General features: G+C 35.3%; 1 protein-coding gene across 2 annotated transcripts in view; it reads left to right on the top strand.

The window, feature by feature from the left end:
* METTL24 (methyltransferase like 24) overlaps positions 1-14,686 on the top strand; it is a 181,588-nt gene that overhangs the window by 120,732 nt on the left and 46,170 nt on the right. The window contains exon 5 of one of the 2 annotated variants that reach the window (XM_051997537.1): positions 14,223-14,424. The exons of the other annotated variant lie outside the window; for it this stretch is intronic. Coding sequence (XP_051853497.1) covers positions 14,223-14,396 — 174 coding nt within the window. The 3' untranslated portion in view covers positions 14,397-14,424. Of the gene's footprint in view, positions 1-14,222; positions 14,425-14,686 lie in introns of those variants that run through there. 2 annotated transcript variants of the gene reach the window in all.

The following is a 14,686-nucleotide window of genomic DNA, read 5'->3' as shown; positions in this document are numbered from 1 at the left end:
TTATACCCCAAAGAGATACTAAGGAAGGGAAAGGGACCTGTATGTGCCAAAATGTTTGTGGCAGCCCTGTTTGTAGTGTCTAGAAACTGGAAAATGAATGGATGCCCATCAATTGGAGAATGGTTGGGTAAATTGTGGTGTATGAATGTTATGGAATATTATTGTTCTGTAAGAAATGACCAGTAGGATGGTACAGAGAGGCTTGGAGAGACTTACATGAACTGATGCTAAGTGAAATGAGCAGGACCAGGAGATCATTATATACGTCAACAATGATACTGTATGAGGATGTATTCTGATGGAAGTGGATTTCTTTGACAAAGAGAAGATCTAACTCAGTTTCACTTGATCAAGGATGGACGAAGCAGGTACACCCAAAGAAAGAACACTGGGAAATGAATGTAAACTGTTTGTATTTTATTTTTTCTTCCTGGGTTATTTTTACCTTCTGAATCCAATTCTTCCTGTGCAACAAGAGAACTGTTCGGTTCTGCACACATATATTGTATCTAGGATATACTGTGACATATTTAACATGTATAGGACTGCTTGCCATCTGGGGAAAGGGGTGGAGGGAGGGAGGATAAAAAATTACCCAGGCATGGGTTCTGTCAGTAAAAAGTTATAATAATTAAAAAAAAAAACACTGGTGACTTCAAAGGGAAGCTAGATAGTGAAATGGATAGAGCCTATGTCAAATTGCTTGCCTTCTCAATGTGGGGAAGGGGAAGGAGAGAGAGAGAGAGTATTTGAAACTTAAAATATGAAAAAATGCTAAAATTGTTTTTATATGTAATTGGGGGAAAATAAAATATTAATTATCATTTTTTTTTAAAAAAGGAGTCATGAACTAGGCTTCCTGTTAGTGATGGGCATAAAGTAAAAAAAAATCTCAGACTTGATCATTTCCATTATTCAGTCACCATTGCACATTGTCATATCAGCACACATTTTAGAATTGACCCATTCTATAGCTTGATTGAATTGGACCTTATTTCTGCTGAATATTGGGATAAGAGAAAATAATTGCTTGGCAAATCAGTGGTTTGGAATTAAGCTATTTATCATTGGAGGTTGATCTGAGAGCAGAAATCCCAGGATTGTCCATCACTTCTGTTCACTGGAAAAGTAGATTTCTGCCAGCCCTAGTTCTGTAACTATATCCTGTAACTGTCAGTTACAGTCAATGCTACTTGAGACTCTTCATAGATGTGGCAGATATCAGGAAAGTATTCTCGGTCAACTACAATGCCTGGGGGGAAGTTTCCAGCTATCTTCCCATTTTCATCCTTATATTTGGAAACTTTTTTCACTTGCATATTAGTTATTACCAATCTTCTATTATTGAGTTCTTGCAACCATGGCTGAGTCTCCATGATTCTTTTTGAGGTTTTCTTGGTAGAGATACTGGATTGGTTTGCCATATTCTTCTCCAGCTCATTTTATAGATGAGAAAACTGAGGCACACAGGGTTAAGTGATTTGCACAGGGTCACATAGCTAGTAAATGTCTGAAGTCAGATTTCAACTCACAAAGATGAGTCTTCCTTACCTCAGGCTCTTACTCTATCCACTGCACGATCTGATGCATTATTATGTTATTTTATTAGGTGATTAGTCAAAAGTCATATCAATAGTAAGAAGCAGAGCAGGGATTTGAATCTGTGTCTGAATCCAAATTCAGCATTTTCTCCCGGATCATATGTGAACTTTTTTATTTGCAACTTCTTCCCCCAAAACCCCAAATAAGATATTAGAAATCAAATTTTGTTGTGTCCTGCATATAGTGCTTTATAAACAGTAACTCTTGAATATGTATTTGTGTCTAGCTGATTTTTTTTCTGTTCTAGTTAATTGAAATTTTGCTATCTAACTTGTACCTATAGAATTTATTGATTCCAGAAAAGTGAGTTGTAATATTTTTTTTCCTGGGGTATCTTATTTTACAGTTGCAAAACATCAAATGCAGAAATATATAATAATCTTCCTGTCATCCATTTGTATGGAAAGGTCTAAAGGAAGGAATGAAAACTGTATAGATAATTGAAATCCACAAATAACCTAAGACCTCTATTTTATCTGCTAGTGTTTATTGCTTTACTTTCCTAATTTTTAATCAAAACCATTTAACAGTTCAGTGGTCCTTTATCCTTCCCCTTTCATACTCTATCAAAGTATTAATAGGTAGTGAAATAGAAAAAAAGGCAAAAGATCAGAGCTGGAAAAAAAAACAAGAAGATTAGGTAAACTACTGTAAACTGGATAATCAATCTCTATATTATTCTTTTACAGTAAAGATTCTTGGATTTTTGTTCTTACAAAGAAATATTCATTTCAAAGGTATAATAAAAGCAAATAAACACTTTCCCCCAACACTTTGGAGGGAATAATCTTTCCTATTTCCTTTTAGTCTGTGGGGAGGGAGATTGGATTCACAATTTGTTCACTTCTTATAGAGCATAAAATCCATCAAGTTCTTACTCCAAAGTCTCCCTGAGCTAGCTTCCTGGACCTTAAACTGCCTACAACATTTGACCTGGAGACCTGGGCTCCAAGACCTCCATGGATCAATCTCTCAGATCTAGGTTTCTCCTTACACATAGAACAAACAAAACCATACCAAGACCTTAAGTCTGTTTTCAGGACAAGAGGTCATAAGGAGAAGAAGATGGTTCTTCCTCATTCAGCTTACTGCTTTGGACTAATTGGACTTTGAATACATCATTGGAAAGAGGAACAAGAATTCTAAATCTTGTCCTTGCAAATTGATATTTTTAAAAATGTTTTGATAACCATATTCCGATATAATTGGTTTCCTTTGTAATCCCAAGTATTTTATTTTGCACAGTTAAAAACAATTTGCAAAAGGACTCCTCAGACTTACCTGACCACCAAAAGAGTCTTTGATATATAAAAAGTAAATAACTTCTCTTCAGGGGCATAGATTTTCATACCTGGCTCTATGTTCTTAGTGTGTGGTATGTGACCCACCCAATAAATTTCAGAGATCTCTCCAGGTGTGAAGAAAAACTTTTATTTGGTTCTCATAAGAAGCAGTCATCATTCCCACCATACAAGAGGTAAAAGTGAGACCCACCTCCCACCAAAACATTCCTAATTGCAAAGTCAATTTTAGAAGTTATAAATTGTCCTTAACAGTCCATTTTTGAGGTCCTCCACAGGTCCTGTAAGCTTCATATTCTTCAGCCTCCAGACTGCAGTCTCAGTGATCTATAACATCTGGTAAGGTCCTTCCCACTCTGCTTCTTCCAGGATTTAGCAAGAGCCCACTTTCCTGTAAACTGCAAACTCCTACGGTGTTGTTTGGGTCAGCAATCCTTGTTTCCTAAGGGCTAAAAAGGGAGGAGGACATTGCCAGTATATAATTCCTCAAAGACTTATCCTTTGTTTCAAAACAGGGCCTTTCCCTTTCTCCTCCCAAATAAAATAAATCAGTTTCATATGGGGAAAAGTCCCAGGTCACTTCTGGGAATGGTTCTAATTCTTAACAAAGCAATGAACAAACATTTGGTCCAAGGTAATTTAGTCTCTAATATCAAGTTAGTAATCATTTTCTTAAGAATTTGATTCATTCTTTCCACTTTCCCAAATAAGGGCAGATGCCCAGGTGTATGGAATTGCCACTCAATTTGCAATCCTTCCCCATTATGTCTTATAAAACTTTAAAAGCAAAATGTTCCTTTATCAGAATCAATAATCTCTACCAATCCCTACTAAGGTATAATTTGTTCCAATGTTATTCCACTAATCCCTCTTAAAACATCAGAACTCAGGAAAAAGCTTCCACCCATCCCCTATATCCCAGTTTCTCCACTGATATCATTTCATTAAAACCCTAACCTAAATATACTGGAGTCAATCAGGAAGGGACACCTCCTCAATACCTCCTTATTTATCTTTATACACGTCACACACCTTTCAAGATACAATTTGTTTTGCAATTACACAATCCATACACCAAATTTTCTTGCTTTTACTTCTTTGTTAAAGGAAGAAAATAAGACAAAACTTTAAGATTAATATTCTAAATAGTTTTGGATCAAATTTCACAAAATTTGTGCCACATATCCAGCTGGGCTGCCAAAATGTTAAAGCACAGCTCAAACAATTTTTACAAATTACCCAATATACAATTTAGCAAGCAAAATTCATCTAATTAGAAGATATAAACATGTGACCTCTTTAGGTGAGTTACCAGAGAACAGAAATTTTTTAACTTAAAACCAAATCAAATACAGATTTAAATTTCTAGTTACAATACTTCAATATCAATGCATACATTTCCAAAATCTCATACCAGAATAAACAAATTCACAATTTTACCACACACTTGTTACTACTAATTATTCCATACAATTTCAGAATCACAATTCCAATTTAAACACAAACGGCCCCAAAATTTAAGATAGTAAAATACTGCCCTTTCAAGTCTGACCACAAGGGTTTAAGAAATTGGCAGACTCTAAGATCCTGGGGAAAGAGAGTCAAAAAAAATTTGGACCTAGGGGCCAGGTCTGTGGCCCAGTGACTATTTTACCCTTTATTCCAGAAATGCTGGGGAGGCCCATGTCAAAAGATATTGGGGCACTAATGCAAACCCCAGAAGAATTCAGGTCAGCCAGGGACACTTCTCTAGCCAAGATAAGATTCCACAAATCTGGAAAGCTTGGAAAAACCCAGAGAGAGTATTCCGCACTCCCCTTTCCCCTTTTGGCAGTTTCCTGCAGAAGGGTTTTATTCATGTAAATTAAATCTACTTAAAAATATGATAGACAAACTCAATTTAGCTGATAATGCCAAGACACTTAAAACTTATTCTCAAAAGCCCCAGAATCTGCTAAAAATGTTTTTTTTTTAATAGTTCTGTAACTTTTAACTATTTCTGTAGACCTAAATTGACCAGTAATGGGTCTACAGAAACGGCATTTTTTTTTCCAAGATGTGGTAGTTGTACATATCAATTTTGTACAAATTTTCTTAAAAGACATCACACATTGCTTGAGCATCCCAATAGCTTTCTTAATAGAATACAATTAAAATCTCCCCAGTTAAGGTGTTATTATTCAGCATTCTCCTTCCTTCAGAGGATTTTTATTGCTCCAATATCTTCCAACTTTTTCTCTTCCTCTTTAGAACAGACTGGGGCTAACTCTACTTAGACAAAGTGGGGATAAGGACAAACATTTGTTTCCCACTCCTCCCTCTACAAAGCCACTTCCTTTAAACATTTTCCTCTTCAGTCAAACAATTCCCCGCTACATTGGGGGTTATTCCCTTCTGATGCTCTCTAATATGTCACTAAATTGTTTACTCCCCCAAGGAATTGTATTAATACATAAGTCTCATCTGATTTCTTAAGGAGCAAAATAGGTATATTGAAAGAGGACATTCCAAGTTTGAATAGGCCATCCTTCACAAGTCCCTTTATTACTGATTGCAATCTTATTTTTCCCTCCAATGATACAGAATATTGCTTAACACACACATCACATCTGCATTTTTCAGATTGATTTTAAATGGAGAATTTTAAAACTTCCCCTATCTCTACCATTTGCATTCTATCAAAAGAGGGTGTATTTTAAATACTACCTGATGTTTCAACACCTTTAATTCCAACATCCATTGTATAATTTAGTCTCTGCCTCACAAATTATTCTCCACCCTTGGGATTTACATCTATTCTTTAATTTTTCTCATATATAGGAGTAACTTCTATATAGATACACAGAATTTTTTTCTTTACTCCCATCCATTAACAATTTCTTAAATTTTGGACTAATTTACAGATCAAGGATCTCTCCACTCCAGTTACTACTAAATCTTCTCCTTTTTATTCTTGTTCTACTCATATAATAATTACCAATTGTAGGTTTTAATATAATGAACAATCTTAGAATTTTCATTAAGTAATAGCCAAATGGTCTTGGTTGTAACTTCCTCTTAATTCACAAACAAAGGTGGAAATACAGATTCTCTTAAATTACACTTACTGAGATAGAAAAGCTGATAATAACAAAAGATTTTTTAAACACATTTTCCAGTTCCTGTTAATTTTTCCATTTATATTTTAATAACATTCAGGATACTAGATAACAAACCAAATTTGGGTTCTATGATCTCAGAAAAAATCCATTGCTTATCAGTTCAAATAGAATATAACCAATCTATCACAACCAATTAAGTTTCCAATTTTACATACTTGATAAGGTTCTGGTGGGAATCAGAGAATTGTAGAAATCCCCTTTTGATCAGAGGTGCAGGTCTTTCATGAAAGAATTCATGAATCTGAAATATTAAGTGGCAAAAAATGGAAGTTTATTGTTGAAAAGGAAGTTAGCTTTGCTAGGAGACTGACTTCCTAGTGGCAAAGTCCTGTTAAAAAAATGGAGGCTGGCACTGAAAAGAGAATGTCTTCACAGCAGGCAAGGTCATGGCATCTATGCCAAAGAGGCAAAGAATGTTACTTTGGACATTCTGCAAAAAATGAATTTAAAATTGCCCTTTTTATAAGAGATCAATTGAATGAAATTCCTTCAATGTTGTCACTGACCCCAGGCATAGATACTTCAATATCAGGTCCAAATCTCCCAATTTAATGAAGGCTTTTTCAGCCTGAATCCAGTTCAATGGGGGTGATTTCCAATTGACCATCTACCGGTATCTCTATTTTCTTTTCTACAGAGGGAGGCTTAGACTGAACACTTCCCATTTCAAATATTTGAGGAGACTTTTTGGATCAAGTGTGCTTAGATTCCAGTCTTTTACACTCAATTTGGCAGGATTGCCCCAAAATCTCAGTCACTCAAACAGTTTTGATCCTCCAGGAATCTAGTATACTTAAATTCCAAGATCTAGCTTACCTGTCTTTGAGTTCTGTGCACAAAAGTTGCCTGACTGCCATTCTCTCATTGACCCATCAGATTTTCAACCATGGATTTACTTTTATTTTTACACCAAGTTTCTCTGCTCAAAGACAAGGACTCTCAAACTGTGGCAGGGTGCCTTTTGCCAAATTGCAAGAGCCTAATGACCCCCTAATGATCATGTGATCCCAGATGAACCCCCAAACTGTGTGGCATGTAACCCACCCAATAAATTTCAGAGATCTATCAATGTATAAAGAAAAAGTTTTATTCATTTCTTATTAGAAGCCTACCATATAGGAGGTGAAAGTGAGGCCCCAGAGCATAAGCAGCCTGGGCACTATATATGTTCCCTGACACATTAATCCTCCTACTGGCTCATCCTCATTAGCTGAGAATGTAGTCTTACATTCTAAGCATGAAAATTATTTCAAAATAGCAAATGGGGAAACCAACAAATTTAAACAAAAACATGTCTCTCACTGACTCTGAGATTTGTGCTCTCAATGTATGGGTTGGGTAGATAAGGGTTAGGTCAATTTGTTCTATAAATTCTAAGAATTGTTCTGTCTACTCCACATCCTGGGAATTGTTTGCCAGGGAGGAAAGGGTAGGGGAAATGGAAGCCTGAACCCATACCTTAATTAATTTACAGTTTCCTTTTGAAGAAATATCAAACCTTTCCTTCATTAGGAACATCATTTTAGAACTAGAAATATTTGTAATAATAATTTTCATTTACCTGACAGCTAGGTAGCACAGTGAATAGAGTGGCAGGGCATCAGGAAGACTCATCTTCCTGGGTTCAAATTTCACCTCATACATTTACTAGCTATGTGACCCTGGGTAAATCACTTAACCTTATTTGCCTCAGTTTTCTTATCTATAAAATAAGTGGAGCAGAAAATGGCAAACTACTTGAATATTTTTGCCAAGGAAACTCCAAATATGGTCATGAAGAATCAGATGCACTGATCTCTAGATACAATGATTGAACAACAAATTATTTGCATAATAATCGACTATATCAATAACCAAACAAACAAAAACCATATAATCATCTCAATAGATGCAGAAAAAGCATTTGATAAAATCCAACATCCATTCCTAATAAAAACACTTGAGAGGATAGGAATAAATGGACTTTTCCTTTAAATAGTCAGGAGCATCTATTTAAAACTGTCAGTAAGCATCATATGCAATGGGGAAAAACTGGAACCTTTCCCAGTAAGATCTGGAGTGAAGCAAGGTTGCCCACTACCACCATTATTATTCAATATTTTATTAGAAACACTAGCCTCTACAATAAGAGTCGAGAAAGAGATTAAAGGAATTAGAATAGGCAATGAGGAAACCAAACTATCACTCTTTGCAGATGATATGATGGTATACCTAGAGAACCCCAGAGATTCTACTAAAAAGCTATTAGAAATAATTCATAACTTTAACAAAGTTGTAGGATATAAAATAAATCCCCATAAATCCTCAGCATTTTTATACATCACCAACAAAATCCAACAGCGAGATACAAAGAGAAATTCCTTTCAAAATAACTGTTGACAGCATAAAATATTTGGGAATCTATCTACCAAAGGAAAGTCAGGAATTATATGAGCAAAATTACAAAAAAAAAAACTTTCCACACAAATAAAGTCAGACTTAAATAATTGGAAAAATATTAAGTGCTCTTGGATAAGCCTAGCGAATATAATAAAGATGACAATACTCTCTAAACTAATCTATTTATTTAGTGCTATACCAATCAGACTTCCAAGAAAATATTTTAATGATCTAGAAAAAATAACAACAAAATTCATATGGAACAATAAAAGATCAAGAATCTCAAGGGAATTAATGAAAAAAAAAATCAAATGAAGGTGGCCTAGCTGTACCTGATCTAAAACTATATTATGAAGCAGCAATCACAAAACCATTTGGTATTGGCTAAGAAATAGATTAGTTGATCAGTGGAATAGGTTAGGTTCACAAGACAGAATAGTCAACTATAGCAATCTAGTGTTTGACAAACCCAAAGAGCCTAACTTTTGGGATAAGAATTCATTATTTGATAAAAACTGCTGGGATAATTGGAAATTAGTATGGCAGAAATTAGGCATGGACCCACATTTAACACCATATATCAAGATAAGATCAAAATGGGTGCATGATTTAGGCATAAAGAACGAGATTATAAATAAATTAGAGGAACATAGGATAGTTTATCTCTCAGACTTGTGGAGGAAGAAGAAATTTGTGACCAAAGATGAACTAGAGACCATTATTGATCACAAAATAGAAAATTTTGATTACATCAAATTAAAAAGCCTTTGTACAAACAAAACTAATGTAAACAAGATTAGAAGGGAAGCAACAAATTAGGAAAACATCTTCACAGTTAAAGGTTCTGATAAAGGCCTCATTTCCAAAATATATAGAGAATTCACTCTAATTTATAAGAAATCAAGCCATTCTCCAATTGATAAATGGTCAAAGGATATGAACAGACAATTTTCAGATGATGAAATTGAAATTATTACCACTCATATGAAAAAGTGTTCCTATCCTCACCTTCTATCTCTACTCAATCAATGTCCTTCCTACCAATATTATCAATATTATTTTGAATTTACATTGTAATTTTTATGAACTTATCAGTGTACATGTTGTTTGTCTCTAATGGAATGGAAGATCTTTCAGATCAAGGATTTTTGTTTTCTGTCTTTGTATCCCTAGGGGTAGTAAATAATAATGCTTGGCATAAAGCAGATATTTAATAAATACTTATTATTTAATGCATTTGTACACGAATGAATGCCCCATGACAGATAAGGTGTTCTGTAGGATGGGTAAGCCACCATGTCCTTGTTGATGAGCTAAACCATTGTTCTAGATACAACATGGGGACATTGCTGAAATATTTCACCAGGATTCCTAGGTGACAGATTCTAGGGTTATCCTAAAAATGAGGGAAAGTGAGCCCTCATAATAAGGACGGTAAAACATATTCATAATAAAAAAGGAATTGGGGGAGGAGGATAGCAGAGAGCCCTTCTAACTATGACTTTCCTTTCTTCTGCATCTTTGCTGTCAAATCAAAATTTGAGGTCACTGAGTTTAATTTTATTTGGTTTTTTCATGAAAGTATTTGCCATTAAGGTGCGAATGAAGAATACATTTACCCTAAGAAGCTGCTTGTATGTGTCTCAAAGGAAGAGCTTATTGACTTAAATATACCTTCAGTTGGTGGAATCTCTAGGCTGGAATTTTTTTTTAACTTTGAGATGCTTCTGGCATTTTGTTGTTTTAAAGGACACCTGCCTCTTCCCCAGCTATCCATTAAGGAAGTAAATACATGCATCAGCTCTAGCATCTAGCCTCACACTACTGACCAGATGTTCTTCACCTTGGCCCCACAGACTCAGTAAGCAAAATCATTCCCTCTGTAGGGAGAGAGCATGGATTACCACAGGTAAATGCTGTGAATGAAGACTATGCAAATACAGAGACATTGAGTGTTGGAAATCTTACAAAGTGTAAAGTCATTAGAGTTAATAGAGACAATAATTATCTAATTTAGCATGGTTCAGTATGATTGATCTGATCTTACAAGGAGATGTTATGGTCCAGAAGAAACAAAGTACTAAGTAGAACTGATAGAAACAATGCTTGTGTTCACACCTTTAGAGAGCTCATATAAGCAAGAAGCTCTTAGGGCCAGAGAGCACTCTGGGAGGAAACCCATAATCCCACTCTCGGATCCCACAATACCACTCTTGGAGAAGGAACATAAATAGAGCTTCAGTGAGCCAGTCGAATTAGTTCAGAGAGAAGCTCTCTTTGGAGGCGAGACAGATTCATTCCATCTTCCACCTTTGTGCTGGCTGGAGGCTGAAGGGAGCAGAGGCAAAGGACTAGAGGCAAGAGCTCTTGGAACCAAGCAGAAAGATAGGCCTCCAAGAAAAACTAACTGGGCTATTTTGGAAGGAGAAAATAAACGTTTGCATTTTATCAGGTGGCTGTATTTGGGGTGATTATTGATTTGAACTGATACTAGGGCTATCTCCCCAAGAAATCTGCTCCCAGAGAGAACTTTCATATATTAAAGAAGAAGAACACTACAATTGAGTATGTTATTTCCCAACCTTCTTTTGGAAATCTCTACACTGGTAAGATAAATAAAATGTCCCATTGTAGCTTTCAAATAAAAATTGGTCAGGAGTAGTTTCTGTGCAGAGAAGAAAGCATTCTTGGTGCCATCTGTGTACACAATTTCTGATCTGGGATTGGTCCTCATTTTGGCAGCAAAGAGCAGGGAGAAATTGGGGCAAATATCTTATGTCTGGGTCACCACAGGTACTGACTCATTTCAGCCATCAGTTTTTGTGTTCTCTGAAAATAATTACCCACCTCTACCCTAGAAGAGTTATAGGGAAAGGAATTTAGCCTGCAGTGTTCATTTTCAAATACAAAACAAGTAGGTGATGGATATGAGTAATCATTCTGAAAACCATCCCTCATGATACACCCACTGACTTCTTTTTCTTCTCAGTTCAGCTCTTCTCTTAGGCAAAAAGAGTTCAAGATTATGTATCTTGTAAAAGCTCAACCAGTATTCCCTTACACAGAAGGTGAAAAATATAACTAAAACTGTTAACAGAGATATTCTTTCTTGGACTCTTGTAAAAAGTAAGAATAATATTACATGGTTTTCAGTTTCTAATAGAATATCTATAAATCTTTCACGCTAAGATTTCAGTGGTTTATCAAGCCAAATTAGATATCAAGCTAAGTAGAATGTAATTCCAGGAAGGTCTTATTCTCAGAGAAAGAAATGAAAAACAATTTTTGGAGTATTATAGGAATGCTTCCTACCCAAATAGAGAAATATGAATTCATTAGAACACAGTGAAAGGCATTGATGTCATGTTACCTCCCCCATAAAATTTCCCTGACAGATTACTTATGTGTAACTTCAGACTGTTCTTTTGGAAAGACTTTTCCATTAAGGTTGAATTTAAGAGTTAGAGATATAGAATAGAGGGGATGATTCCTGGTGAATTATTGGACAGTAAAGGATAAATGAGGCGAGTTCCCTAGGCAACCATGTAAGTAGAATGCTATATCTCAAACCTCTAACAGGAAGTTCAAAGCCTCTGCTATTTTGGATTTCATCAGCTTGTGAAAATGATTTTATCCCATGAAATTATTCTTTTGTAAAATGACGTTTGGGTCCTTTTGATCTGTCCCCTGGATAGCACCAAGAGTAGGCATTAAAATTCTTAGTAGCCTTTGATCTCTGGCTATTCAATATTTAAATTCAATTCAACAAACATTTATTAAGGACATGCTGTATAGAGTTTAGTGATGGGTTCTGTAAGAGAGAGCTTAGGTAAGTCAAATGTTCTGCCTTCATAGAGCTTATAATTTATTAGGAGAATGAGACATAAACATAAATACTATAAACTCAGGAATGCTAAGTACATGAGAGGTACAAAATGCTATTTCCATGAAAACCATCCTAAGGTCATGTTTGATCTTATTGCCCCATTCAGTAGTCTTTTTTCCCTTTATGGTCCTCATATTCCTTTTTTTTTCTCTGAAATTTTATATTATTGAACACCTCTCTTTAGATCTGAGATTTAGAGCTGACAGAAACTAGAGAGGTCAATCTAGTTCAGTCTTTTCAAATTACAAATGAAGGAATTGAAATCTTGGACAGGTAAAGTGATTTGCCCAAGGAAAACACAGATCATAAATGTGATAGCCTGGATTTTAACTTAGGTTCTCAGATGAAGCACTTTTTCCTAATTTTTTATTATTATTTTATTGATACTCTTTAGCTTTTATGACAATGATCTCCTGATTCTCTTACCATTTTTATTCTTCTTTGCTATTTTTGTTGGTTCTTCATCCTCTTTCATCTTAAGAAATACGGGACATTCCCAAGTTTTTAGCCTAGGTTCTGCTCTCCTAGGACTTTCTTCCCCTTTTTCTTTGCTCTTCGCTTCCCTCTCCCTTTTTTTCTTCTCCTCTCCCTCCACTCTTTGCTTTCCTCTTTTTCTCCTTTCTCCTCTTCTTCATTCCTGCCTTCTCTCCTTTCTCTCACCTCTTTTTTCTCCTTTTTCCTCTCCTCCTTTCTTATTCCTCTCTTCCCTCTTCTCTTTCTTTTTTCTCCTCTCTTTCTTCTCTCCTCCTTTGTTTTTTCTCCTATCCTTCTCTTTCTTTTTTTCTTTCTCTTTTCTCTTCTTTCTCTTTCTTCTTGTTTAGTGACCTAAACCACTCATATGGCTTCAAATATTTCTTCCACATAAGCAACTTTCACATCTGCAAAGAGGCAGATTTTGGTTATTAGAAAAAAAGTAACAATATCTAAAAATAGAATGGGCTTCCCTTGGGAAATAGTGTGTTTCCTCATACTGTAAGTCTTTAGACTGGATAACTACTTGGTGGATACATTGCAAAGGCATTCAGACAGAGGTTGGCGTAGAAAAACTCTGAGAACTCTTCCACTTCTGAGAGTTTGCAAAATTTCTTTATCCCCATTGTCTTCCCAAAATTCTAGTTCTATATTTTCAACTTCCTGTTTGTTATTTCCACCTAGATATTTTGTTGGTATTTTATGTCTAAAACATTTTAAAATTATGTTAAATAATTAAATAAATTAAATTAAATAAACAAATGTTTATTTAGAACCCAAATCTTTCCATTTAAATCTGCCCCTTTCATTGTGTTTATGTTTCCTACCACCATCCTTCCAGTTACCCAGGCTTATCTATTTTGAACTTTCCTTTCTCTTATATCCAATTATGTGACAAGTCTTATTGTGTTCCTCTATAATTTTTTTCTGATTGACCTGTCCTCTTCTGCAACCATCCTAGTTTGGCCCTCATTTTTTATGCTTGGTACCATAGATTTATAATTATAAAAGAATTTAGAGGTCTTTTAGTGCACTCTCCCTGCCCACTCAGCCCCATATCCTGCTCCTCATTTTACAGGTGCAACCAAGTACTCAGAACAAATCAGAAGTGATTTGTCCAAGATTACAAAGGGTTGCTTTTTCTCAAGATTTATTCATGTAGATCATTATAATGCCCTCCTAAATGTTCTCCTTGCTCTGATCTGTCATGTTTTTAAACCCTCTTCCACTCTTGCCCAAATAATTATTCTAATGTACCTAATAGCATCCTCATGCTATTACCATGCCAATTCTTTGCTCAAGAACCATCAATACTTCCTCAACATATGAAGTATAAAAATTTCTGATCTTTATGTTTAAGATCCTCTACAATCTGGCTCTAACTTACCTGTCCAATCTTATTTCTTACTTCTCTTTATATAGTCTTCACACCAGCTAAGCCAAAAGACTGCCTCCCATTTGCATCCTACCGTCTCCTTTCTGTGTGCCGGAATGGCATTCTTCCACCTTCATCTACATCTGTGGCTGTCTTTATCATATTCACCTGGAACCTTCTCTGATCATCTACAATCCCTCAAGCCTTCCCTTCTTTCTTAACCAATAGAAATGAACATCTCAAGTAAAATCTAAGTCCTCTCATCTACTTTTCTTATATATGAAGTAGCATAGTATAGTGCCTAACTTTTTAAACTGTGGTTGACAGCCCCATATAAGGTCTCATAACTGAATGTGTGGGTCATGAAATTAAGATTTATTATCAGTAAATGTTTGGTTTGTATATCTATATGCTTAAGGTTATGTAAAAATTTCTTGGTAGAAAAGGAGTTATGAATGGAAAAAGTTTAAGAAGCTTTGGATAGTGCATAGAGAATTAGCCTCAGGAAGAT

The sequence above is a fragment of the Antechinus flavipes genome, chromosome 4 (assembly GCF_016432865.1).
Source record: "Antechinus flavipes isolate AdamAnt ecotype Samford, QLD, Australia chromosome 4, AdamAnt_v2, whole genome shotgun sequence".
Classification (NCBI taxonomy): Eukaryota; Metazoa; Chordata; class Mammalia; order Dasyuromorphia; family Dasyuridae; genus Antechinus; species Antechinus flavipes.
Note: the sequence above shows the minus strand (reverse complement) of the source record. Positions and strands in the feature narration are given on the sequence as shown.